This window comes from Blennius ocellaris, assembly GCF_963422515.1.
Source record: "Blennius ocellaris genome assembly, chromosome: 22".
Classification (NCBI taxonomy): Eukaryota; Metazoa; Chordata; class Actinopteri; order Blenniiformes; family Blenniidae; genus Blennius; species Blennius ocellaris.
This window is the reverse complement of record NC_137671.1, coordinates 6,031,698-6,058,764: the sequence shown is the minus strand read 5'-3', so window position 1 is coordinate 6,058,764 and position 27,067 is coordinate 6,031,698. Positions and strand designations below refer to the sequence as shown.

General features: G+C 44.3%; 4 protein-coding genes across 6 annotated transcripts; 3 read left to right on the top strand and 1 right to left on the bottom strand.

Moving 5' to 3' along the window:
• Positions 1-10,465, top strand: mapk11 (mitogen-activated protein kinase 11; the record flags this gene model as incomplete). Its single annotated transcript, XM_080518457.1, has 12 exons — positions 1-113; positions 6,285-6,414; positions 6,527-6,585; positions 6,858-6,969; positions 8,011-8,040; positions 8,185-8,232; positions 8,321-8,435; positions 8,528-8,599; positions 8,978-9,057; positions 9,209-9,287; positions 9,367-9,540; positions 10,059-10,465. 12 exons carry the CDS (start codon positions 1-3, stop codon positions 10,130-10,132), a joined length of 1,086 nt encoding a protein of 361 aa, XP_080374583.1. The 3' UTR covers positions 10,133-10,465.
• Positions 10,466-13,207: 2,742 nt separating this feature from the next.
• Positions 13,208-17,080, top strand: mapk12b (mitogen-activated protein kinase 12b; the record flags this gene model as incomplete). Its single annotated transcript, XM_080518459.1, has 12 exons — positions 13,208-13,326; positions 13,931-14,060; positions 14,166-14,224; positions 14,306-14,417; positions 14,594-14,623; positions 14,952-14,999; positions 15,081-15,195; positions 15,306-15,377; positions 15,577-15,656; positions 16,222-16,300; positions 16,391-16,564; positions 16,942-17,080. 12 exons carry the CDS (start codon positions 13,208-13,210, stop codon positions 17,004-17,006), a joined length of 1,083 nt encoding a protein of 360 aa, XP_080374585.1. The 3' UTR covers positions 17,007-17,080.
• A 193-nt stretch (positions 17,081-17,273) lies between these two features.
• On the bottom strand, positions 17,274-23,022 carry rpap3 (RNA polymerase II associated protein 3). 3 transcript variants are annotated; one of them, XM_080518626.1, is made up of 17 exons: positions 22,979-23,022; positions 22,537-22,700; positions 21,773-21,928; positions 21,590-21,700; positions 21,376-21,503; positions 21,142-21,263; positions 20,991-21,061; positions 20,765-20,899; positions 20,551-20,678; positions 20,326-20,447; positions 20,088-20,158; positions 19,791-19,883; positions 19,428-19,627; positions 19,147-19,318; positions 18,921-19,018; positions 18,240-18,340; positions 17,274-18,115 (listed from the first exon to the last, which is right to left on the bottom strand). In XM_080518626.1, the coding sequence occupies exons 2-17, from the start codon at positions 22,690-22,692 to the stop codon at positions 18,030-18,032; spliced, it is 1,950 nt and encodes a 649-aa protein (XP_080374752.1). In that variant the 5' UTR covers positions 22,693-22,700; positions 22,979-23,022; the 3' UTR covers positions 17,274-18,029. The 3 variants fall into 3 exon arrangements, with proteins under 3 accessions (XP_080374752.1, XP_080374751.1, XP_080374753.1); XM_080518625.1 differs by having other exon boundaries at positions 22,899-22,998; XM_080518627.1 differs by having other exon boundaries at positions 19,147-19,315; positions 22,899-22,998.
• Positions 23,023-23,555: 533 nt separating this feature from the next.
• atp23 (ATP23 metallopeptidase and ATP synthase assembly factor homolog) lies at positions 23,556-26,100 on the top strand. The gene is made up of 6 exons (XM_080518653.1): positions 23,556-23,776; positions 24,118-24,163; positions 24,657-24,738; positions 25,006-25,143; positions 25,377-25,460; positions 25,544-26,100. Exons 1-6 carry the CDS (start codon positions 23,629-23,631, stop codon positions 25,745-25,747), a joined length of 702 nt encoding a protein of 233 aa, XP_080374779.1. The 5' UTR covers positions 23,556-23,628; the 3' UTR covers positions 25,748-26,100.
• Positions 26,101-27,067: the final 967 nt, after the last annotated feature.

Sequence of the window (27,067 nt, the reverse complement as noted above, 5' to 3'; positions counted from 1 at the left end):
ATGTCCGCCAGACCGGGATTTTACCGGCAGGAGCTGAACAAGACGGTGTGGGAGGTTCCGGAGCGGTACCAGAACCTGACGCCGGTGGGCTCCGGCGCGTACGGCTCCGTGTGGTGAGTGCGTCTTTGCGCACTGTGTGTGTGTGTGTGTGTGTGTGTCGGGGCGAGGCTGCACAGCCACCACAACATTTACTGGTAATAATGCATCAACGCAGCGCGTGTCAGCTGTGACGGGATCAGAGTGCTGGTGTGAACTGATCCTCCCTGCAGCCTCCTCATTCTCCCTCGCTGTTGTTTCCGGTCTGTGTATTAATATAACCCTCCTCGCCCAGTCGCCTTGCTTAAGCGAGTGCTTGTTTTCCTGAGCAGGATTTGGTTGTGTGTTGTGGCTGACAGTTGTCTTAAAAAAAAAAACTAAACAAAAAAAACGTCTGAGCTTGTTTTCACCCCCTCAGCCCACCGTCTGCTCCTCCTATACGTATGTGTGGCTGCATGGGGGATTGAAGATGTAGCGTCAGTATAGGAATCTCCCAAATACCCCCCCCCCCCCCCCCCCCCCCTCCTCCTCCTCCTCACCCAAACCCACCCCTCTTCATCTCAGCTCTGCAGCTGCAGGTCACATCTGGAAAGGGGAACCTGTGCACAACTTGAGGAATCCCAGTGCATGCATGCATCATCGCCCTCATCATCATTTCATAATCCTTTGCATATGCATGCACACATGCTCCTTTGTTTATGCCCAATGCAGATCCAATCAACATTGCAATTGCTGCTATTATTATTTTTTTGTTTAAATCCGCCTCTGCGGGTGGGATGCCGTTGCCATGGTGACGTGCCACGGTGGGTAACCTTGTCTTGACAGTCAGTATTAATTAAGCCATTACAAGCAGGCTGATGAGAACATGAGAAAATGAATGGTTTGGTGTGTTTGTGAAACAGATCCCGTGGGAATAATCTCATTTCCGTGACATAAAGAAGATGTTACAAGCAGATCCTCATGTCTGACACAACAATTAGGATTAATTATGTCAGCTGGACCAAATTCTAAGCAATGGACAGACAGAGAATGCTCAACCCCTGCATGATTCTCCCTGCAGAGGCATCACCAATAACACCTTTGTCATAACAACAGATGATCTGAATATATTTAGATCCTCTTTTGTGAAAACAAAGGCGTCTCAAAATTCAGGAGGCACCAACAGATGACACCCTTGACTCATGCATATGCACCCTGGACCTTGTACAAACATCAGTGACAAAAAAAAAAGCTAAAATTCTGGGTCAGCTTTGCATGGAAGCAACTTGCCAAATCCTGCATGTCTAAGTCAAAATCCTGTGATGTTTTGCACTGACGGGATGAAAGAGGCGACGGATTTCATGGTAAGAAGCACAACTTTCTCCAGACGGCGCGCTCACTCTCTGTTCTTAAGAAGAGAGCGTGTGGAATTGGCTGTTAAGTTTGGATTTATTGGCTTTTTTTTTTCCCCCTCTGCAGAAAGAGAGTTTATACAGTAACTGACTGGCTGAATTTACTGCATCTCAGTCTCACTTTGTCAGTGGAGTCTGGTGGAGAATACGCTTTTGTTGTGTGATACGATCGTTGTCTGGCTGCTCAGATATCCTAATGGGCTGCGATAATGCACAGCTCGCATTCCAGCTTTTTGAGCCACACTGAGCATCCTCAGAAAAAAAAGAGAGGGTGAAGTTGGGATTTTCCCATACAGTGTCCCTATTTATGCTAAATTATTTATACAGTAGAAATAAATAGCATTTGTGTTTTTTTCCGACAAGAAAAATCTAAATAATTGTATTGAAATCAAAGTAAACTCTCTTGCATGTATGGTGAAACTGATCCGATGAACTAAAGTCACATCCAGGATCCATTGATGGAAAATTAAAAAAAAGAAAAAAAGAAATGATCCTGGTAAAATGGCTCCTTCCCCTCTGTCGGAAACATCCCAGTCTCTGGGTTTGTTCAAATATGGCAAGTTTAATCTGACGATTCAGTTCCTTTGGTGCTTTTTGTTCAGAGCTTTAATGTTCCGCTCAAAATAGCCTCAGGCTAAAAATGTAGAGGTCATCACTTCGCTCTCAGATGTTTGATTCGGCTTGAAGAACATCAATCCTGCACGGAAATATAGTGCCAAAGTTCAAATTTGGTTCCCAATTTGGATCCCTACACAGCTACTATGAATGACAAAAAAATGTAGTGAAGAAAATCCAGTTTTACTCGAGATCTTTCCAGTGTGTAGAAACTGGATGCGGAACACAGCTCTTGTGATCCATAGCTCTCCTTTGCACGGACTCTCTTGACCTCTTCTCCAGTTTCATAAAGAGGTTGATAATAATCTAATGGACCTGCTCTCTAAAACCTCCATGTGTGAGGGTCAGTGCACGAGTTGCGAGTGACGCTGGTTTGTGTTGAGAAAGGTCTGTCCAAGAGATGAGTAAATGAAGCAAGCACAGACACTTCAACATTTTGTTTCATTTCCTCATTTTGTTTTTTTTCAAATGTCATTTCGATGATACCTTAACTTGCTTGTGATCGGCTGCCCTTTGCAGAATGTCAGGGTCGATAGAAAGATACATGTCTATAGGCTCCATCTGCTTATCACATGTTTTCAGTACGTGACATGTAAGGACGACAGGAAGCAACTATCATTTAGTTACCTCACGACAAGATACTACATGTACACTATAACCTTTAACCTTTATGTCTTGTGTAGTTATATCATTTTGGCTGGAGCAGTGGTCTCATCAACCAAACCATTAATGTACATTTTTCTACTTGTTTGTCTCTGTTATAACTGTTGAGGCTTTTCTCTCTTTTTTACGATGCAGGATGTGTTTTGTTTTTTGTTAAAAAAAAACCCATGAAAGTTTGAATGGTGAGCATTTCGGTCCAGAAAATGTACACATTGTGTTGCACCTCATCGAGAGAGCTGAGACTTAACAAGGCTGTGATCCATTGTCTCCACATTCCAAGCAGAAACAATAGAAACATCATGAAAATGAAAATCTACAGTGTTTATAAATGAGATATACATATAGTGAAGCAAACAATTAAACTAAAAATAACTACAAGAAATTGTGATTCCTGTTTTGACTGGTTATAATATAGTAGAAACTGAGTTTCTGGTTCCTGCCAACCCCTTTCCATTTAAAAAAAAAAATCTCCGGTCTGTCCAGCTGCACTTGAGCACCAACTGCAATTGCATAGTCAATTTTTTGCAGTATTTTCTCTTTCTTTATGCAGGATATTGTCAACGTTTCTCAAAAATAAAAGGTAAAAAAAAAACTTTTACTTTAAACTTTATATTTTTTTTTTTGGGGGGGGGGGGGGGGTGATCCTTCAAACAAACCATTGTTTTTTTTTAATGCAATATTCTTTTTTTTTATTTAATTCAACTTGATCTTAAAGCAGCTGTTTTATGGAGTGACGTACCAAGTGGGAATACTCGCTGCCCAAAGTTTACTATATCATGCAAATGCACAAAGGACATTCCTCCACACACCACCGAGTGCTTCCCTGAATTGTTAATGCTGAACCCCAGCTATTGTCGGCGGGCTTCTCATCGCCACACGACAGGGGGATGGGAGGTGAGGGTGCGGCATCTGTACGAGGAGATAGAGGAGGGCTGGGACACTCTCACACTCTACCTCTTTTAGCTGCACAGTAAACCAGCTCTCATCATTTATCTAAAACTGAGCAGCCGGTTCTCCGGGGGGAACCCCTCCTGAGCTCGCAGGCTTTAGGTCAAGGATCTGACAAGCTCATATAATCCATTATGGCGAGAGCGGTAGGACTTCTACCCCTTGTTTCCTCTGGGAGAAGGGGAATCCAAAGACACTGAAATAGAGGTTTGAAAGAGAATAGTTCATTAGGTGTCAGGCAGTGTATTAGCTATAAGGGATTTACGGTTGGGGGGGGGGTCTTAGTGCAGAGGTGAGTAGCATCACAAGAACAAGGCTTTTTAAATAATTTAACCGACAGCGCTTCCTGAATTTTGATCAAAAGTTTGTAGGACTGAATGTGTCGGAGCCCGCAGTCAAATCCGTCTCCGATTTTTACGGCCACGTCTCGATCTCATTGGCTGCTTCACGTCTCCGCTTCAGTTCCTCCAGACCGAAAACCCGGCCAATTTCCATTTGTCTGGTGGAAACCAAACATCAGGAGAGAATGTGCGCTAAGCTGACGGAGACCTGCTTTCATCTCGTGTCGACATATGTGGCGTCTGTTCAGTGGAGCAGAAGTTTGGCATGAAGCCTCTCATTTGGGGAAGTATGAATAAAACATGGCCGCTTAATTTTCTCCTGTTAGAAACGCCTCAGTCTGCAGGAGCATCGATTGGGAATCTGAAAACGTCAGGATGAAAATTGGGTCCTGATTTGTTGCTCTGCTTGTTCGGATGCGTGATGGTCGTCAGGTCTGATCTAAATCTGATTCCAAAGTGACATTATAGGGGCGTGGTGCAATAAGTTAAAATGAAGAAGATCATACAGTCTTTAGGGTTAGATTTTAATTTGTTGATACAATGTGCAATTCTCTGTAACACGTATAACTCAGTAGTTTCAGTCGTAGATATTCTATGCCAGTGGAGCCCCCACCTTGTGTCAAAGAGTCTCTGGGAAAGATGCCAGAAAACCCAGGGCATCCCGAGGCTTCCCTGCTTCAAGGTTGTGTAAAATTAAACCATAATAAGACGCTTTAAAGAACCGAGATCAGATTTATTTTCTAATGTGCGTGAGAGTGGGAGTGTCCACCAGCATTTGGCTTCCCTGTCATGTTTTGACCAAGATCAGACAAAGGTTGTAGAGAGACTCTATATCCTTTTTTTTAGAGGCAATTTGGACGCCACCAGGTGAAAAAGCTTTTATTAGTAAACCTATCCAGGCAAAAATAAGGCTTTTTCAATCAGATTGAATCATTTTACCTGATAGAACAAACAAGCACTGACTAAAAGTCTTCCCTTGGGGGGGGTATAAACAAACTCCCTGAGTCATCTTCCTGGTGCTGTCGTGTCCGCCCGATGCCTCACTGCCCGATGCAGCATTGGAGAAAGTATACACCGGGGCTCTGGTTCATGTCAGCTGAAAGAGACTGGCCGCCGTCCTGGCCGGAGGAGCTCGGCGGGAACATCCGGGCTGGCAGCGGGTGATTTCAAAACAGACGGCCATGTGGACGCACTCAGCTGAGGGAGAGTGCAGTTTACTCAAGCGTGTGAGCATTACAAGTCACCTGTGATCCAATAATACTTGTGCTGTTGGGAAAAAAAACCCCCAACAGGATACATGCACCATTTGCGAGGCACTTCGGCTATATTTTTATAGGCGAAGGTCTCATTACAGTCTGACTGTGACAAGCGTCTTCTAGATTTCAGGAGAGCAAAGAACACATTTATTCAGCATCGACGGGTTCTCGGAACAAAATGTACTCGCCTACAAAAAGACCTAGTGACAAGATAACTGGAGGGTGTCTTTAAAAATTAACGAAGACTTCTGTGTTTATTTTACCCAATCATAAAAAAAACACACTGCAAGAACGGTTTTTAACGATCTTGCGAGGAGAAAGAGGAGGATGTCAGAATTTAAAAGAAAAACATGAACAGAAATCACAAAAATCAAGTAACCAGTCCAGAAAACTACTACAATCAGTTTTATAAAAACCTTCTGGTGCAAAGTACAGTGAAATATATCCACCTATAGGTGTTCAACACTGACAAAATGGCTTTTAGGCTCATTTGATTGCAACCTCCACTATATACAGTTTCCAGAGCTCCATCTTGCTAAATGTCCATTGTTTTCAATCATTGCTTGACTTTTTGTGGCATTTCTGCTCTGCATCGCAGCATCTCTCAGTTGTCACTCCTGTTTCCTCCTTCCTGTCGCCGGTTTTGCTCTCTGATGTCTGTGACGTTATTGTCGTTTTCACTGGGAGCTGTTGGCAGTGCGGAAGAGACACGGGCGTCACAAAAGCAGCCGCGGCAACGCTCTGCGTTCGACGTGAGGGATGACATTTCCATTTCAAACGAGGCAGATAAAATGGACCGTCGCCACTTTCACAATATCCGACATCCTCTTCTATCCTGTTCCACCACATCCTCTTTCACTCTTTTGTTCTCTTTGTGTCTATCTCGATGAGCCGGTGTCTCTATTTATCCTCCCTCAGTGTTACACAGATCAGCCGATGCCTTGTTTGAAAAGGCAGTTTATCCACGCTTGTCTTTAATTTTTTTTTTAAAAGTGAGTTTTTAAAATGTTGTTTCTATCCCTTCTCTTCACCAGTTCGGCGTACGACGTGGTGTTAAGGCAGAAGGTCGCCGTGAAGAAGCTGTCCAGGCCTTTCCAGTCTCTGATCCACAGCCGCCGCTCGTACCGGGAACTCAGGCTGCTCAAGCACATGAAACACGAGAATGTTAGTGCTCGTGAAAAAAAACAAAAAAACATAGACAGGCAGACGCAGCTCTCTACATGTTTCCGCTCTGTTATTGATCAAGCTCTGCTTGTTCCTGTCTCCGTCTCTGCAGGTAATAGGACTGCTGGACGTCTTCTCACCTGCTGCCACATTGGAAGACTTCAATGAACTGTAAACCCTTTTTTTTTTCTCTCCATAAAGCAGCACAGTTTTTTCACTGAAAGAGTAGATAATTCTGTTAATAAAGTGCACGGTGATGGATGTAGAGATGATCCTTGGGGGATCATAGGCTGGTGGAGATGTCTGATGGTTACCATGGCAGCATCACTTTTTCCTCCTCTTGATGAACCCCCCCCTATGCACGCAGACATTTTCTCTCTCTCTCTCTCTCTCTCTCTCTCTCTCTCTCTCTCTTTCTTCTTCTTCTTCTTCTTCTTCTTCAGCTACCTGGTGACGAACCTCATGGGTGCAGACCTGAACAACATTGTTAAATTTCAAAGGTTGTCAGACGAGCATGTGCAGTTCCTTATTTACCAGCTCCTCCGTGGCCTCAAGGTAATCTGTGTGTTTTAATTCCACTTTAAATATCAGCTGTCAACAACACAGCTGTCATATTACATTAATGGTCTTTCACTTTTCTTTCTGGATTGTAATTTCTTTTTTTTTTTTTTTTTAACAAGTAATTGTAAATCTTAGTGTTTTAACTGAACAATTACTAAATTGTAAAATGAATAATCATTCTGTATAGTCAAGAGATTGCTTTCTTACTTGTCTCTAACGATATTTTTATCCAACAAGATTTTATATTTATCATTCTGTGGGAACAGCTCTTCGGGGGTTCATACCCTATTATCATTTATCTTAATTCTAAAATGTCCACAAAAAAACATAAAAATGTCCACCGTTTATAGAGCATATACTTCATACATATGATTGCTTGCTTTTTAATTTTTGAATAATAAAGACACAGACCAGATTCTTCCAAGATAATTCTCTTGCAAATTTGTCAAAGACAAAACTGAAGCAGTGCCGCTCATCCCACAAATGCATATTCCCTCCAAATGCGATGCCTTTTAAATAACAATGTACCCACAAAAATTCCTTACTTTTCATGCTATGTTTAGTGTCTTTAAGGTCCCACAAATTGGAAAGACATTATTTTTTCTTTGTTCTTTTGCTTTCAGTACATGTAGGTTTATTTTGTTGCTGAATATAAATATAACTTTTAAAGACTTCTCTGCAACCAAGTTGGAAAATCTTTCTCTGAGGACAATTCTAATGTTTCGCAAAGCCTAGAAAAATATGTCATCTGTGTGGCTCTCCATGCGGCCTGCTGGCGATGTTTCAGTTGGAAGCCGCCGTCTATGTCACACGAATTGCACCTGGCGTTCACCAGCTGACGCTGTATCAGTCCAGCAGCCTGCAGAGGCTGGTCTTTCTGCCCGCCCGGTTACCATGGGACTCATAAAAGCCGCCTTCCCTTTTAGGCAGGAGCTAATATGTTGAATTGTGATGTTGACCTCTGTCTTCTTTATGTCCCGCTCCTCCACCCCCACCCCTGTCCTGCTGCCAACTCAATCATCGCCCGTCCACCAGTACATCCATTCTGCGGGATTGATCCACAGAGTAAGTGCCTTCACCGTGGGTTTTTTTTAAACTAGATTGGCCAAAAATGCTGTGTAGAGAAATATGAAATTGTAATGAATCTTCTATTTTTAATTGTGATTATCATCTCCTTTGTTTGTTTGTTTGTTTCACTATCCTTCTCAGGACCTCAAACCAAGCAACGTGGCAGTGAATGAAGACTGTGAGCTAAGGGTAAAAGCGACCCCACCTTTTAAAAAAAAATACTGTACAAGCTCCCATCAGATGATCGTTACTTATCAACAAAACACTGTCTAAACAGATTCTGGACTTTGGGTTAGCCCGGCAGACGGATGATGAGATGACAGGATATGTGGCCACTCGTTGGTACCGAGCGCCGGAGATCATGCTCAACTGGATGCACTATAATCAAAATGGTACGATCGCAATATCTGAGCGGTTCAGTATCTGTTTTCATCGCTACGTCATTATTGTTTGCCTGATTAAACCTCTGCTGTGTCTCTTCTAGTTGATATTTGGTCAGTGGGCTGCATCATGGGAGAGCTGCTGAAAGGAAAGGTCCTTTTTCCTGGCACTGACTGTATCCTTTATCATCATGGCATGACTCGCTCGTAATTTGCAGCTGAGCATCAACCTTCCATTACTGCTTTAAAGTGCCGCGCCAAAGCGGCCCTCTTGTGGATTTGCATTACAATCCCAGAGCTATCTAAAGAGGGAAACTGTGGAATGAATGGGAGCGAACACAAAAGGCCGAATTATCTCGGTGGCTGTGTTCAGTGTCTGAGAAAGGCTTTAAAATGAATTTGATTCACTGATCTTTGTGTGTTGTGCAACTTTAGATATCCAGAAAAGACCAGAAGACGTTCATTGGTGCTCCGTCTCGCTTTGTGACAACATACTTTTAAATGAGTGAAGTCATGCAAGCTCACGAAATGCCTTAACTCCTCCCGCTTGTCAGATATCGACCAGCTGAAGAGAATCATGGAGGTGGTCGGGACTCCGACTCCAGAACTGTTAAAGAAGATCTGCTCTGAACATGTGAGGAAGGAAAGCCCCCAAGCTGGGCTGATTGATGGGCCTTTAGACTGACGTGTCTGTTGATTGAATGGTGTTGTGAGCGTGATTGATTACTCTCATGTAGTCCACGGCGTCACTTGCAATGAGGTGAAGGGTTTGTCTCTTTCTGCAGGCGCAGAAGTACATCCAATCTCTTCCCTTCATGCCTCAACAAGACCTAGAAAAGATCTTCAGAGGCGCGAATCCACTAGGTGGGTGATTCAGCTATAAAGAGCCGTCAAAAGTCACAAACCAGTTTCTCGCCTGATGCGCCGTCCCTGCTTCCCTCAGCTGTCGATCTACTGAAGCGTATGCTGGTTCTGGATTGTGACGGGAGGATCTCTGCCGGCGAAGCGCTGTCCCATCCTTACTTCTCACAGTATCACGATCCGGATGACGAGCCGGAGGCTCCGCCTTACGACCAAACGCTGGAGAGCAAAGATCGAACCCTCGAGGAATGGAAAGGTAACTTAATCCCACTTCAGGTCCTCGTAGGGGAAAAGGACACACATTGCAGATGGGCAGAACGTTTGTTACATGACGAGATGTGTCATCGGTGGTTTATGCAACTTCCTCCTTTGCTGGTGGAAGACTACCACAGTGAAACAGTTTGCAGAAGGAAGTGAGAGCACAGGGGCCGACCTTTGAGGATTTTGCAACGATGAGCTTACTTACACAGGAAAGCAGACGACAGCGGCACAGTATTAAAATCATTAATACAAATGTGATTTAGGTCAGTAGGGAGTTTTGCATATTTGCATGGAAGGCCACATACGGATTACCGACAGCCAACTGGTGTCACCGGTGATTCGGGGGATCATTATAACCGGAATCAGAAATAAGTATTAATATTTAGAATATTGCTAAATAGAAATGCTTATGCTTATCATAAGCTCATCTCAGAGCTGGAGATGTAGGCAGGATATAATAAAAAATGAAATATCTGCACATCTAATGATTTCTCCATCTCTGCCCGCCTACAGAGTTGGTATTTGAAGAATTGAACAGCTTCAAAACACAGGGCAACAAGCCCGACAGCCTTCAGGTGGAGCAGTAAAGCCCCTTTCTGATCCACCGCCTCAACTACCTGAAGAAGGACCACGTACTCAATGAGCGCGAGGAGAAACTGTGTGGAAAGCGACTGTTTTCATCGCCCGTCATGAGTGCGTCTGGCCGGATGAGATGCACACGAGTTAAAATTACAGGGATCATTTTAGATTAAAATCAGAGGATGTTTTCAAACGCCCCGAGAAGTTGCTTCCCCTTTTGTTTCCAGCCCTCTTAACAGTGAATTGAAGAAGCTTTTGAATGTCGGGGAGTCGCAGGGGACTTGTGGATGCATGCTTGTGGAGGGAGCAACTTCACAATAACTCTGAACTGTGTTTACAGACTGACAGCAGGGTGTCGGGGGACGGGGGGTGACGGGGGGGACGGGGTAAAATAATGCACACTAGGATTTCCAAAGCAAGGACAGGGACGCTGTCTTATTCCCCACAAACGGCCACTGCTTTCATATATAAGATCCATGTTAAACGGCTTGCAAAAATACCATATCACATCATAGAATCGCTTCACATTTAACCTGCATACTGATGATGATGCATGAGTTTTGTGCATTTATTGCTACAGCACACTAATGTTACTGTATTATAATTATTAGGAGTCCTCGTTACATCTGCCGCTGGTATCAAACCAGTAAGACTGAGAGGCATTACCAGAAAATGTGACCAACTCTGTCTCATCTTTACAATTTCTGTAAAAAAACAAACAAAAAAAAACCACTGTACAAACATTGCTGCTCTTCCCGTGGATGGAAATCTCATAGAATAGTCAAAACACCAACTGTGCTATTAATTAGCAAGGTAATTAATATACGCCAAAGCCGGAACAGAGTGGCTGTGCTGCAGGCCTTTGTTTACAGTGTGACCTCGCTTCTCATATACAATTTCCGCTGATGGCCGATTGTTGCTCACCTGTTGGCTTTGGCACGGCTTCGTCAGGTCTCCGTACTGTGTCTTTCTGCGGCGCCCGTTTGTGTTTACAATAATTAACGACTCCAGACATCTTGTAAATGATGGGTTCCCAGACGGCAGGTAACAATGCTGTGTACCTAATCTATTGCTAATGCAACTTGTGGCTCCATCCTAGCAACAACTTGTCAAACACCACAGGCCAATGATTCATATCAAGCAGCTATATTTGGCTGCTTGTGGCAACCAGGAGCTCATCTTTCATGTTGCTGAAGCTTCTTTTTCCTTTTGTTGCAATGCTGCACTGTTATAAAAGGACCAATCCAGACTGTTCGCATCATTTATGAGTGATCCAGGAAATGTATATCATACTGAATGTGAGATGACAGCAATCATAATGTCACCAAGTTGGTATTAGTGACCTTATGGTTCTGGCTTGTAATATGACTAGTTACCACATAAGCGTGCTGTAAGTCGCTCTAGTTTCCAATCTGGCCCAGAGCAGATTAAAGATGAATCAGCCGGTTGGTCAATTAAAAGCAAAATGTTATCTAACAGACTGGACGCTAGAGCGACCCCCTACCGCCACCCAGAGCACAAAATTGTTGCCGTTGAAAACGTACATCTGAAATAATTGAAGCTTCATTTGAGTTCTATTTGTGAGGACAATGAGTACAAATAGTTTCTCTAATTAATTTTGTTTCCCCTTACTGGTTCACACTGGAGTGCTATATGTAGCCTTTTGTCCAATTTGTAATTTATCACTGGATGCAAAATGTTGAAGTTACAGTCCAAATGAATCTAAACTACTGTGCGTGTAAGTCAAAGTGTGTTAGGACTCTGAATGTTTCTATGTTACCTGCTGATGTTGGTGTTGTACATGTGATGGATCTGCAACCTGAATGTACATGTAGGCTATGTATACTGTATGTTACAAGTTAAGAGGTGGACTTTTGAATACGTGGTGGCATGTGTCTTGACTTTTTGCATAAGGTTAGCATCACATGAATGTCAGGTCTCAGCTTACAAAAGGCTGGATTGTTTTCTTTTCTTCTTTTTCTTTTTCTTTTTCTTTTATTTACAGGTAACATGACCACGGGTTTTGGCTGCAGCAGAATAAACATCATCCTTTCTGTTCGCCACTATGTTTTCTGGAGACATGTTTTCTGTATCGTTCAGTTATTCCTTCATATATTATTGCATTAAAGATAGCCTGAGATGACAGCGATGTCACGGTTTTGATTTGCTTTGTTGCACAAAAGATCCTCTCGAGCTGAGACTGACGTTACGTGACCTGCAGCCTGATAAAATCGTTTATAACTACAGTTACAGACCCTCATTGTTTTTGGAATATAATGCTTGATAACCACTTACCCAGCAGAGTCAGCGTTTGCTTTTTCAAGATTGTTATTGATTGAAGAAACACTGACTACTAATTAACACCAATCACTTTACCTGCCAGTGGTCATAATATTATGGCTGATCATTGTGTAGTATTGTATAGCATCGTATAGTATGGTATGAGATCGCATCTTTATAAAATAGAATAGAATAGAAATAAGTATTAACATTTATTTTCCAATACTATGGCATAATCAAGAAAAAAAGTCTTAATGAAAAAACATCTTGGCTATTCCATCCAATCAAATAAATGAATAAATTCTTAATAATAAATAAAATTAAGAATGCTTCAAGGATTTGTGAAACTGTTATTTGGCACAAAAACGCCATTTCAGCTTTATTTGCGCACTTCTTCAAGTATTGTGTTGCTCCTGTCTTGATCAAGTTACAAGAAAGTTATTTCAATCCTTTTTAAACATTTATTCACATTTTTGGAACTTGGGCCGTGTTGTGCCCACCATAGTAAAGTTTAACCTCCATATGTAAATTGCGGGGCAATAAACCGATGGTAGACAGATGTTGGGAGGATATCTTACCCCCACATAGTAGAAACACCCACACAGTGCCAGGGGCAACCGGGAGCAATGTTTGCTTGTGTGTGCTGGGGGGGTGTGACGGTGCGTCACTGGCGCACGAAGTGAACGTCTGGTTCTTCCGCACACTGCGACGGACTGCGCGTCTTTACGCATCGGAAACCCAAACTTTTGACTTCCTCCCATGAGACTGGCAGCTCGACCTCAGGCTCGTCTCCTCGGTAGGGTATGGCTGTCCGGTCCAGGACCGGGTTCTACCGGCAAGAGGTCCACAGAACCGTATGGGAGGTCCCGGAGAGGTACCGGGACTTGAAGCAGGTCGGGACGGGCGCTTACGGGACTGTGTGGTAAGTTTTGAAGCGACGAGTAAATGGAGAGACGTGCGAGATATTATTTTTACTCTCTGTGACAAAACCTTAAAAAAAACGTATATTGAATGTATTCATTGATGGAACAAAAATCCTACAAATACTATGTTTTGTACTCAACCAAAAAGTAAAAGTAAATTATCCCCCAATATCTTGCATAGGATAATGCTAGATTTTGCTTTTGCTTTCAGCGACTTATGTCAGTGTTTACGTCAGTTACTTTCTTTTCATTATGTCGAATCAAGACAACAGGCACGGTGGGATATTTTGGTCAGTGGTCTCTGCACAGCTGGCTCTGCAGGGCCCCACTTTTCATTGTGTTATGGGGGATGAGGGATGACAAAGGACACCCCCCCCCCCCAAAAAAAAAAAAAAAACCTCATTGTTTAGGAGTCAAAGACCCCGAGTTAACTGCACAGAATGCACTTTGTTCCCAATCAGAAATGTGCAGTTTCTCACAGGAGACCCTCATAATGGCAGGATGAGTGGACTTCTAAATAAACACGTTGATGTCGCGATACTTTCTAATAGTTTTGGGGTGAGATTTGAAAGTTGGTCCCTTTGCCGTGCTTGTGGCTCTCAGCTCAGCGTGGGACCGCCGCACAGGGGCACAAGTGGCCATCAAGAAGCTTCACCGGCCCTTCCAGACCAAACTGTTTGCCAAAAGGGCCTACAGGGAGCTGCGGCTCCTCAAACACATGAAGCACGAAAACGTAAGAAAGATTTTGGATACTGCGAGTGGATTACGGCGCTCACACATGAAGATCATCTCGAGCGTCTTCCAATTAAATTTGCTTCGTTTGCATGTCTCCTGACAGGTGATTGGGCTGTTGGATGTTTTCACCGCTGAAATCTCACTGGATCGATTGCGCGACTTGTAAGTCCCCTCCGCTCCTCTGAGCCCTCGGGCAGGCGGGGGTTTTTACGTTCGTTTTGATTCTCGTCTAAACCTCTGCAGTTACCTGGTGATGCCGTTCATGGGCACCGACCTCGGCAAGCTGATGAAGCTGGAGCGCTTGTCCGAGGACAGAGTGCAGTTCCTCGTCTATCAGATGCTGAAAGGACTCAAGGTGAAGGAAGTTGCGATGAGATGAGGAAATACGTTTTTTAGGCTCGTATGTTGGAGTAAACTCATCTGACGCTGTGTGTGTGTGTGTGTGTGTGTGTGTGTGTGTGTGTGTGTGTGTGTGTGTGTGTGTGTGTGTGTGTGTATGTGTGTGTGTGTGTGTTCCCCCTCTGTCCTCAGTACATCCACTCGGCAGGGATCATTCACAGGGTGGGTGAACTTTGACCTTTCAGGCTATGAGCTTTGGGGGTGGGGATTTTTTTTCTTTCTTTCTCTTTTTCACGCCGAGTCCCATTCATCCCGATTCCCACACACACAGAGAAGTGTTTGTTTTTTTAAACTGCAGATAGGATGATACGCAGTCTGTTAGATCAGATTACTGAAATGCCTCTATTTGTAGATATCTGATGTCAACAGCAACAGAAAGCAAACTATTAATGATTAATGTTCAAATTTAAGTCACTCTGGTTTCTTTTTTTTTTTTTTTTGTCTCTTTCACCACTGTGTGACTCATCTCTGGATTTTCTGTTCTTCACAGGACCTGAAACCAGGAAATTTAGCCATTAACCCAGATTGCGAGTTAAAGGTAACTCAGCTTTGCACGATCCGGCCACGACTCCAACTCTCCCAAACAGTTTGACAAGTGACGCTGCCGTTCTGCTTCCAGATTCTTGACTTTGGTTTAGCGAGGCAGGCTGACGCGGAGATGACGGGCTACGTGGTGACGCGCTGGTACCGAGCTCCGGAGGTCATCCTCAACTGGATGCACTACACGCAGACGGGTATTAAAAAAACAACAACAAAAAAACGCTCTTATTGCTGCCTGTGACCGCCAGCATCTTTTATGAGTGGATCATAAAAGAAGGGTGACCTTTGGAGTTTTGTGTTGCAGTGGACATCTGGTCCGCCGGCTGCATCATGGCAGAGATGCTGCTGGGAAAGCCGCTGTTCAAAGGAAACGACCGTATCCTTGACCGTCGTCCTCAGCGCGATTTGATAAACCCGCAAATCTCAGTGATCCGACCGGATGAAAGCTTTTAGAGCCTTTTGAGCAAATCCACTTTGAACCTCGAAATCAAAAACAAACACAAGCACAATTCACGGTTTGTTTACAGGTTTTTGCATTTGAATGATAAAGACTCTTAACCCACAGTCGCTGTCAGACTTGGACCAGCTCAGAGAGATCATGAAGATCACAGGAACGCCCAGCGCCGACTTCGTTGTGAAGCTGCAGAGCCAAGATGTGAGTCCGACGTTACTCTCAAACTCTGACCTTGCACTTTCAAAATGAATCAACTTCGACTTATTCATGACCAGGATACTTTCAACTATTTGACTTCGGCATGCTGGAAATATAAAATGAGTTTGTCACATTTTTTTTTTTAAGCTGTAGTGAGAAAAGCTGAAAAGTAGATTTTGAATAAATAATTATCGATAGCAGAGAGTCATTGAACTGAATTCATAATATAAGTTCAGGTGAGGTGAAACTTTTTATGCTTTTACAGCACAGAGCATAAACAGTGCAAAGGGTTTCTATACGTGCATTTACCTGATGTCAATGCATTGTGAGTGAATTCAGACTGTTGGTAAAGGAACAAACTCCCACAGCCTATTCATCCTATAGTTTTATGTTTTATGCACAATCTAGGTAAGATAAGTCTCAAAAGGTTTTGTAACAATTTTAATAATAGAACAGAATATTTTTGCATTATTGTGTCAAATACAAATTAGAAAACGTTTGCCATGTTTATATATATAAAATGCTTGTTTAAAAATTCCCATAAAGATGTCATGTTCTCCCTCCACAGGCCAAAAACTACATCCGAAGCCTAACAAAAATTCCTAAAAAAGATTTGCACTCCATTTTCTCCAAAGCCAGCTCAAATGGTACGTGAAGGACGGAGTCTGAATCCCAGTTATCATTCGTCCCGGCCTGAGTGGTTTCTTAAGTCTTCCTCGTGTCTCCGTGCACTGCAGCAGTAAACGTCCTGGAGAAGATGCTCCTTCTGGACCCTGAGCAAAGGGTGAACGCTTCCGAGGCCCTGGAGCTTCCGTTCTTCAACGAGTTCAGAGACACGGAGGAGGAAACCGAGGCACAGCCGTACGACCAGACCATGGACAACACAGACCTGCCACTGGAGCAGTGGAAACGTAAGATGCGTTTGAAAACTGCACATATCTGGATAGTCTGACGAAGAGTCGGGTCTGGCTGTTACATGAACTGCGACAAGAGTCAGGAAGAGTGTATGTAGAATAATGCAGTCGCTTTAAAGCTAGAAGGCCTGGGTTCAAATCCAAGTCAGTGTTGTGCGTCTCTGAGTTACTTGCAGTACCAGCTTCTCACCAGATGAGGTCACTAAAGCTCTACTCTTCATGCACCCTTTGAACACAAACGCTCAAGGAGGAGGCGCGTTACGAGGAACTACCTAGAAAAAAAATTATCGGAGGTTTTCTTGGACTGACGGTGAAGATGGCTCACATTGGAATAGAACTGATGCATAACTCTGGTTTTCTCTTTGTTCGCACAGGTCACACTTTCACAGAAATACTGACCTTCAGGCCGTCCCGGGACTCGAAAGAGACGTCACTCTGAACGCACGCACACACACACACACACTTTTTTTTTTTTTTTTTTTACTTTTTTTGTGTAGTGATATTATAGCTTGAAATAAATGTGTCCATTGATTTGTGTTCGGACCGGGTTGTTTTAATCCATTTATGTCCAAACAACAGATCCACATGTGAACCAGGCAGATGTGTAGAGAGAACGGAGGCGATGCACTCTAGGTTGGATGACGTTATGAACACAAACCATCCAGCTCAAGTATTATAAAATATTTTTATTTGCATTAAACTGTCCATACTGCATTTGTAGAACACTTTAGATGGAAATACCTCATTCATTATTTCTGGGCCCAGTGCCAAGTTAGGATTCAACTGGCAGGGTGTGACAGTGCTGTCGCAGCCTCCTTCATACTTAAAGCTTCAGCTGAACGTTGGAAAGTCACGAATGTCAGTTATTCCTTATTTGTGTTTTTTGTTTATGACGGAAATCAATGCTGCCTCAAGTCACATGCAGAATGAAACAACACAAGTCAACTCAAAGACTTGTCCAGGTTTGATTGGTTTAGTTTTCCCAATACCGGTTTGCAGCACAAGATGGTGTATTGAGTCGCTCATGGAGTCGCAGGAGAAGAAAAAAAACCACAGCGAAAACTCCTGGCGATGACATAAATAAATCCACAATGTCCTCAAACTGGATCACGAACTTCAAAACAAAATTAAGAGCCACAACTCAGAAAGCCAGACTGAAAGTTTACAGACTCCCTTAAAAAATCTAATTAAAGAGTGAAAAAAAAATTTTTTTTTTAGAGAGAAAGAGTCCTGAACTGGATTTGTTTAATTCAGCGATGCCAGAATCACAGACATCGGCCTGTGACTTTCCAACTCAAGCTTCAAACAAATGGCGTACGAAGCATAGAAATAGAAAAAAGCATCATATTTTCCATGGCGCAGCGGCCCAACTTCCTGGAAAGGAAATTAAAGTATAACTAAATTGTTTGGTTTACTCTGAAATCCTAAATCTGTTGCAGATTGGCCTTTAAATCCGAGAGCATCACACGCCATATTTCTTCTGCAACGCCGCTACAGACGATCCGTCCAGCTCGGACTGGTGAAGAAAGTCAAACAGGTCTTTGATCACTGCGGTGGGGAGGAAAGAGCAAAGTACCGGCATTACTACGCAGGATGGAAAAATAAGAGCAAATGAAAAACAGCACTTGTCTGCAGAGAGAGAGAGAGAGAGAGAGAAAGAAAAGATCTGGACCTTTCTTCTCTGCGGATGACATGAACATCACGGCCATGTCGAAGCGCCTCACGCTGGACAGGCTGCGGAGAATCTCCAGTGTGACGGCCGGGGCTTCATTCCTGCACAAAACCTCATATTAATACATTAGACCAAAACTCCTAATGCAACGTTGTGTGCTACATAAATAAAATTGACTTGAATTTCAGGAAGACGCCACAACATGGCAATGGAAAAAAAAGTTTGTTTAGTTAGTTATCTTCAGGCTCGCGCTCTCTGAGTTTTAATGAAAACATTAGGTTTTATTTAATTCACAGTTTAACTCTAGATACAGCTAAAAAAAAAAAAAAGACTTGAAGTGTTTTTAAGGGTCAACTCTTTAAAAACAAAACAAAAAAAAAAACAAGTTTAGGATTAGAACAGTATAACTTGTTTCCCCAGTCAATCATTTCATTTAGTTTTGATGTGATCAATGTGTGGATTGTGTTCAAAAGTTGCATATCCTGTGGAAGTTTTATCTGTACAGGTACTTGAACCAGAGAAGGTTGATTTAACTCTTTTACTTCATCAAATACAGTAATTAGACTAAACTAATCAGACTATAGTAATCAGACTACAGTAAACAGATTTAGGTCCTCTTGCTCAGATCCCACCAAACTGGTCCTTCACGGAGCAGGTACCGTAGTATTTTTGAGAACTCACTCCCGATAGAATTGGTGCAGCGTTGTCAGAATCACGTTGAGGATGTCGGCTTCAAGAGAGTTGTGGAAAATCTTTCCGTAAGCGTCGGGCTCAATTTGCTGCAAAGAGAAAAAAAAACAAAAAAACAAAACACAACTTCAATTCACGCTTTGAGAGGATTTTAATCTTGGATTTTAAAATCTATATGAGCTAAACCTGCAGAAGTGCAGCAGGAGCGACGTCTCACCCGCAGGTATCGGTAGACGGCTTCAGGTTGGCTCCTGATCTTGCGGAGGTCGGCCTCCAGCTGGAAGCTGTTGCCCGGCGGAGGAGGAAGGTGCGTGACGGCCTGACAGGTGGCGGTGGGAGGTTCAGGAGGTTGAAGGGTTTCCTCCGGTGGCGCCTGCTTGATCCCACTACTCGAATGTGACCAGGTGGACGAGTGCAGAGAAAAGATGAGATAAAACTGACGTTTGCATGTTTAGCTGGAGTTAAATGATGGAGCCTGTAAACTAACACAACACCTACTGGTCAGCTGCACGAGTGGGGACGTCTGCTCCCTCCTCCATCTTGATCATCTTGGCGCTCGGTGACGTGGACAGCGGCGACGAGCCGCCTTCTACCTGACTTGTTACTTCCTGGATGAAGCCCTTGAGCCCTCCTGAATCCACCTCTGGGACTGCCACCGTCCCACTGATTTCTTCAATATCGATCCTTCTCAGAGGTTTCTGAGGAGTAAAAGGAGGACGAAGCCATTTTTCATTAATCCAACAATAGCATTTTTTTTTTTTCTTTTTCTGTCTGGGTAACTCATTCGCTTATATTCCCTAGTTACTGCCTCCAATGTGTAAGAGCATCTCCTGCACTCAACAGGAGACGTTTGTGACTCACAGTTGAGCGCAGATGTGGCGGCTTGTCGACGGGCGGGACCGTTCTCCTCTGTGAGCCGGCGTCGGTCTGCAGGAGGCCGCTGGCGCTCGTGTTCTGCAGCGACGGGAGAGAGAAGTCTGTGAGAGCTCAGAGCTAACCAAGCCCGACAGCTCTGACAGTCGTCCAGGCACGTATATTTCCCTCCATGGTTACCAGAGACACAGACTCGAGGAATAAACCAACACAGAAATCGCCGTGAAAAAAACCCCCACAAGCGATCCTGTTTAACCCTTTACGGCCGCAGTCTTGTAAACGTACAATCTGAAGCTTCTGAAGTTCATTCAGCGCCTGTTTGTTGCCGGGCTCCAGCTTCAACACCTCCTGAAAATCTGGGAGACACACAAAGAGACGCGTAATCACCAATCCTGTCCAACCAGAGACGACGACTGACGGCAAGCTGCACATGAAACACTCCGCGAGGTTGATGTCCCGAGTTAAAACACTTGTGTTCTGGTCAAATACACTATGAATCAGATCCAATGCTCTTGTGTCGCACCTTGTTTGGCCTCCTGCGGTTTCCCCAGCGCCGCCCTGGCTGTGCCTCTGCGGGCGAAAGCCTTGGAGTAAGTTTTGTCCAGAGCGATGGCCTTGGAGCAATCCTCCTCGGCCTCTTTATACCTGCGGCGGACAAGAGCAAAGAGAAGAAGCTCTGCTGTGAGTCTGCAGGAAAAGGGGAGAGTGGATACGTGCACGGAGCTGTACTCTCAAGGCGTTTCCTCACTTCTCCAGCTTGAGGAAGGCCATGGCCCGGTTGGCCGGCAGGAGGACGTTGGTGCCGTCCGCCTCCATGCCGGCGCTGTAGCACTCCACAGCCGCTGCGTACTTCCCCTCTTTGAAGTAGGCGTTCCCCTGATGGGACACATCCAACGATTCAAATGAGTGCAATCCGGGACCACCGGCTGTGGCGCAGCCGCTGAAAAGGGAACAGCTCTCACTCTGTCCTTCTGGACGACGGCCTCCTGTCGTCTCTGCTGCTCCTCCACCAGCCGCTGCTGACGGCGATCGGCCGCCGGAGCGTCTCCCTCCGGCGTGGATTCACTCGGGACGGCGGGCTCCTGATGTCCGAGCGCCTAAAAAAAAAAACAACAAAAAAAAAAAAGACAAAGAGCGGTTATTCCAGACAAACGTGAATTTGAAGTTGAACAATCTCGCCACGTTCACCTCTTTAATTTTCTTTATTTCGTTGTGAGCCTCCGCGTTCTCGGGGTCGAGCCCGAGAACCGTCTGGTAATCTGTCGACAGGGAGTTTCTCATGTCATCACAGTGCGGCTGGATGAAGACGTTTTGTCTCATTGACGGAGCTGCTCAGTACCTTCTACCGCCGATTCGTACTTCTGCAGGGCGAACCGAGCCGCCCCCCTCCGCGCGTACGCCTTGAAGTAGTTACCGTCGAGAGCGATGGCCAGGTTGCAGTCGGACTCGGCCACAGCGTACCTGCAGAGGAAAAACGCCTCGGTTACATGCATCAGTGCAGAAACTACACCAATTTTCCAGCTCTGATGTTACGTCCTGTGTAGATGTGTTCACGCAGCAGGAGGAGACTTACTTTTTGAGTCTGAAGAAGGCGGTGGCTCTGTTTGTGGGAAGCACGGGGTTGTAGGGATCTGCGCCCATCCCTCTGGTGTAACATTCGATTGCATCGTCATACTTTCCTTCTTTAAAAAGGGCATTACCCTACAAGTAAAACATAATCAGTTCCAACAAGCTTAGATACATTATCTTAAATTTGCCATTTATGTTTAAATAGCCGTTTTCTTTACCTTTTCCTTCTCAGCCAAAGCTTTCTCCTGATCAACTGCAGCTTCCTCTGAGTCCGACTCCTTTGACTCTGCAGGACATTCCTCTTTCTCCAATTCTGACAGAGCCTTGTCCTGCCAGGAGGAAAACATTGTAATAAACAGACATTTAAAACCACTGCTACACTTAAATATTGCAGTACGTACCACATCAAACTTGTCCCACGATCGGTAGTCGTATGCTTTGATTCTGGAAGCTTGATTGTCGTTGGATTTTGAGTCGCCGTTCCCAGTAGGCACCTTCTTCTTCTTCTTCCTCATCTTTGTTTTGTAGTCTTTGTTGCGCACCGGAGGGAGACTTTTCTGTAACACATCAAAATGACGAGGGCTGTGCTGTGAAGAATGACAGGTTATCAAGGTTTTCTGAACTGCGATTCCAGAACGAAGGTCATGTTTGATGCAAATGAGCACAACACCTCAAAACCAATCAGATCTCATAGAAAAGGTATAATTGTGAACAGTGGTGGCCATGAGGCTGGGGAAGCACACTCGGGATTGGACTTTGCAAGTACGATTCCTTCAAAGCGGACAGGTCACTACTGTGGCTCTTGACCCTCATCAGCTCCTCAGTGTGGCTCAGTGTGTCACTGCATTGTACAAATAGGATGTGTAAATGCAGAAAAAGGGATTTCTCCAAAAGATATTAAAAAGTATGATTAGTTTAGTTTACTAGAAAGTTACAGGTTTGCACTAATATTCACAGTTTCCTTTACATTTTATTGTTTTTAGTTTATGCAGGGTGTTGCTGAAGCACGTAAATCATTGCCGCCAACTGGACCCTCGCCTATTGATTGTTTACCAACTTTATTCCCTGAACTTTACGTTCATTTTAAACACTTATGGAGCTTTTAAGAACACGTAATCCAGGACAGGCAGCACACAAGTTAGACGAGATGAAGTGAAGACGCTACCTGACCCTCCTGATCTCCCCCTCCTGTCCTCAGCTGCTCGTCCTTCTTCTTTATATCCGCCTCCCAGCTCTCCAGCTCCCGCATGTAACTGTGCAGATCGTCCGCGTTTTGCCTCATCTGAAGCACCAACTCCGCGGGCTTGTTTACCCCGGTCATCTCACGCCCTGCGAAACCGACATTAGTTTGAGATGGAGTCTTTCACACCTGTTGTTGCGGCGCCTGTGAGGTTCGTGAAGGAAACATGAGGAGGAGCAGATAATCACGCCGTCATGCTAAAGGCTATTTCAACCAGCAAAAGCGCGCGTATTTACAGATCCACGGAAACAACAAGCACCCTGTGGCCCCTAAAACCTTGAAAATACCTTTTATTCCTTTCCAGGGTGGACAGATGAAATATAACCGCTGTTATTTTGAGCAAAGTGAAAGAAAAAGAGACGCTCACAGCTTTCTGTTTATGTTGGCAGCCATGACAGCGGAGGACCGGTATGCTTTGCGCTACGTATGACGTAACAAAGATCGTATATACAAACAAACTCGTGAAAACTTACACCACTTCTTTTTTCTTTTCTTTTTTTTTAGACAGACAGACAGACATCAGATAAGAAAGTAAGCCATGCACAAGTCAATAAAATGTGCACATCTTGCCACACAAAGTAATCATAAAAATGGGAAAATACAGATAAATTCAGTTTTTTTTAAATAAATATATAACATTTACATGACAGTTAAAAAAAAATCTTCAAATAATTGATTTACATTTGAAGAGAAATTGTTGTAGTTTAGGTTCAGAGAGCATGACGTGTGAACCAGCATACTGAAAGAAGATGCATATAGACGTGCTTCAATATTGTAATTTTCAGCGAACCGATAGAAAATGCTGAAATATTTTTGTTAATGTTTTATTTGACGTTAAATTATTTTGTAGGTAATCAAAGTACGTTATTTTCACTATAATTTTTTTTTTTTTATATTACCTTTGCCCCGCAGTGACCACGTGATCTGCCAACCAGCAACGACCTCTCGTGCTAGCAGCGGCAGCAGCCACAGCTAACTCATGCGAGCTGCTGCTAAGTGCACAGCAAGCTCAGCACGATGGGACAGGCTAAACGGGAGGAGGATTATGGCTACAACTTATTCTCGGAGAGAAAGGAGGGCGGACAGAAGAACATGTCGCTCAGCCAGAGTGTGTTGCACTGTCACAACAAGTGTCGGGTCATGCTGCAGTTTGCAATGGAAACGAGTGAGTGGCGACGCTAGCTCGGTTAGCATGTTAAATGGAACACACAGAGCAGCTTGTGTGTGTGTGTGTGTGTGTGTGTGTGTGTGTGTGTGTGTGTGTGTGTGTGTGTGTGTGTGTGTGTGTGTGTGTGTGTGTGTGTGTGTGTGTGTGTGTGTGTGTGTGTGTGTGTGTGTGTGTGTGTGTGTGTGTGTGTGTGTGTGTGTGTGTGTGTGTGTGTGTGTGTGTGTGTGTGTGTGTGTGTATGGAAGTGTGGCATCAATGAATGAGTGTCAACGAGTTCAACCTGCAAGTCAGTTTGGCGTTGGTCTGTCTCAACTAACTGGATTGTGTGCTCCTGTCAGGTCCCTATGCCAAACTCCTGCTCAGTGCCATGAAGGCCTCCGGATGGTACGACACACACACACACACACACACACACACACACACACACACACACACACACACACACACACACACACACACACACACACACACACACACACAAGTCACTAAACCTAAAGGCTGTAACAATCACGCAAAGCTGTTCATGGATGAAAGTCGGCAAATGTGTTAATCTAGTGTAGTTTTAACTGATTACCACAAATGTTACAAATTTACCTGCAACATAAATACAGGCCCAAGAAAATAAATCACATGTTTGTTGTGAAGAGTAATCTTGGTACCTTGCCACTAAGGCAGGCACCAAGATTACTCTTCGAGACGGCTGTTAAACTTTATTACTATTATTATTGTTGTTGTTGTTGTAAGTAGGACACCATTTAAACAGGAAATGACAAAGAAGTGAAGAAATAGTCTCTCAAACATATGTCTTTACTTTTTGTATGCTGTTTTTTTTGTCCTATATCGCCCTCATCACCTTAATTTTTCCCCCTCGATGAAGCAACGTGTTGACAGAGAGACATTTGTCCTGTGAAGACTGCGACGGGACTGTCAACGGCGGCTTCGACGCCACCTCGTCTCAGGTAGGAGGGACTAATGGCCGCTACACACTGCGCTGCACCCTCTGCAATTTTTAACCACCAGCGAGCCTCACTGTACGATATGAACAAGCTTTGTGCACGATGGGAAGTTTGCAGTGTGCAAACTATGCGATGAAAGGCCGAATTGACGCCTACGATGCACACGAGTCAATGTGGTTGCGCGATTCCAATCGGTCGGTTTAGTTGACGTGGGTCGCGGCGGCAGCAGCGACGAGCGGCCGAGTTGACACGCAGCCGCCGTCTCTGCAGATCGTCTTGTGTCAGAACAACATCCATCAGCAGTCCCACATGAACCGTGTCGTCACCCACGAGCTCATCCACGCCTTCGACCACTGCCGGGCCAACATGCACTGGTTCGACAACTACAGACACCTGGCCTGCTCCGAGGTGAGCGACACACACACACACACACACACACACCCACACACCCAACAGTGTTACTGGCAAAACTCTTGTGGAGTGGATTTTTGTTGCGTTTCTTCAATCCAACATTATAACTATGTACATCTTCCAAATTCAAGAGAATTGTCATTCCCACAATCAAGCCATGCGAGTGACTCGATGACACCTGATTATTTCCAGCGCCGCTTTATTTAACTCGGGCTTTCCCGCTCTTTCAGGTCCGAGCAGCGAGCCTCAGCGGAGACTGCTCCTTCGGCAACGAACTTAGCCGGTACCACTTTGGCCTGAAGGAGCATCATCAGGTACGTGTCGAAAGCTCTTCCCTCTTTTAAATCTGTGGCTCCAGTCTGACCCCCCCCGGTGTGTCGTTCACCCCACCCGGCAGAAATGCGTCCGAGCCCGCGCCCTGCACTCCATCCTGGCCGTGAGGAAGATCAACCGCGCGGACGCGGAGAAAGTAGTGGACGAGGTGTTCGAGTCGTGCTACAAGGACCTCGCGCCTTTCGGACGGATCCCGCACAGCAAGAAGGACGCCGAGTTCGCGTACAGAGATCACATGAACAGAGAGCGATATTACGCGAACCTCTAGCGACGTGGATGACTGGACTTTGGTCAGCGTGGAAACAAACGCAGCCCTTCGAAAGGGACTCGTCCTCCGAGGAAGCCTCATTTCATTTTTCTACTTTTCAGACACAAAATAAAAGGGATGGGAGGAGCTGATTCTTCCTGGAGAATCAAGCATTAGATGAGTGATTGTTGTTTGTTTTCAGGTGATCAGAACGTGCGATGAATGAAATACAAGTTGCTTTTTCTGAGTGTGCCGTGGAACGATGTATTTCCCCAAGTAGTTTTTTTTTTGGTCATCTTTCTGACCCTTTGACCTTCATTCATTTCCTGTAAATTGATCGTGCTGACTGTAAACTGTGTCTCTAATTAAAGTTTGATTCCTCTGTGAAAGTATGACTTTGTGTTCCTGTGTTTCACCTTCCAGTTAATTTTTTTGTTATTTTATTTTTTGTGTGTGTGTGAAGGACAACAGCGGCCTGTTGCTTCGACCTTGCTCCTGAACATTGGGAGAATGTATGAATCGTCCAGAGGAGGATTAGTGAAACTGATTATAACTCATTATGTCTAATCCTCAGAGAGGGATTCTTCAAATAAACACGTGAGATGAGTAAAGTGGGGAAAAGTTCCTCCACGACATCTGCACGGCCGCTGTAAAATGTAATAGCTGACATCTTTATTGGACATTTCAAAAATGTCTCCAGAGATTAATGAGGGAAGAAGTTATAAAGGGAATCAGCCTCATAATCCCCCCCCCCCCCCCATCTCCTCCTGCCTATCTGAAAGACAACAGCTCCTGCATGGTAATCATAAAGTCACCACACTGGTGTTCGGGTGTAATACACCACTCAGTGTTGTCCACTTGAAAAAATGCGTCTAAGACACAAGATTAAACAACAAGAGGGAGACGAGCTGTGGAGATTTGGTTAATTTTAGAGGCTTAATGGAGGAAATGATGAAAACAGCCCGCAGGCGGAGGGATTAATGCGAAGCGGAGACAAAGGAAGGGGAAACCATATTTGGATTTGTGCAAAGTCTCCAGCTGAAGAAATGAAGAAATCACACAATACAATAGAATTACTGCTGGAATTGAGCAAGTATCAAATGCAGAAATTGTTTTTTTTATTCAATTAGACATGACTGTGTGTTTGTTCTGTGGACTGAAGGAGGGATTAAGATGAACTTTGGTCAGGAGGCCAGTTGATGAAGGAAACACAAATAAGTGTTTAAGGAATTAAAGGTTGATAAAAGTGCACAAGGTGGTGAAGCTTAGCAGAGCTAATGACCATATATGGTAACTTCTGGATTGTATGTTTCTTCCCATTTGATAATTGCACATTTATTA

Bases quoted from the DNA above. Each gene is read 5' to 3' on its own strand.
- atp23 (XM_080518653.1), top strand. From the start codon at position 23,629: ATGGGACAGGCTAAACGGGAGGAGGATTATGGCTACAACTTATTCTCG. The intron at 24,164-24,656 runs GTACGACACACA...CCCTCGATGAAG, and splicing joins GCCATGAAGGCCTCCGGATG to CAACGTGTTGACAGAGAGAC. The intron at 24,739-25,005 runs GTAGGAGGGACT...CCGTCTCTGCAG, and splicing joins TCGACGCCACCTCGTCTCAG to ATCGTCTTGTGTCAGAACAA.
- rpap3 (XM_080518626.1), bottom strand. From the start codon at position 22,692: ATGACCGGGGTAAACAAGCCCGCGGAGTTGGTGCTTCAGATGAGGCAA. The intron at 21,701-21,772 runs GTACGTACTGCA...TCCTCCTGGCAG, and splicing joins CGTGGGACAAGTTTGATGTG to GACAAGGCTCTGTCAGAATT. The intron at 20,159-20,325 runs GTGCGACACAAG...TGTGTCTCCCAG, and splicing joins ACCGCAGGAGGCCAAACAAG to ATTTTCAGGAGGTGTTGAAG.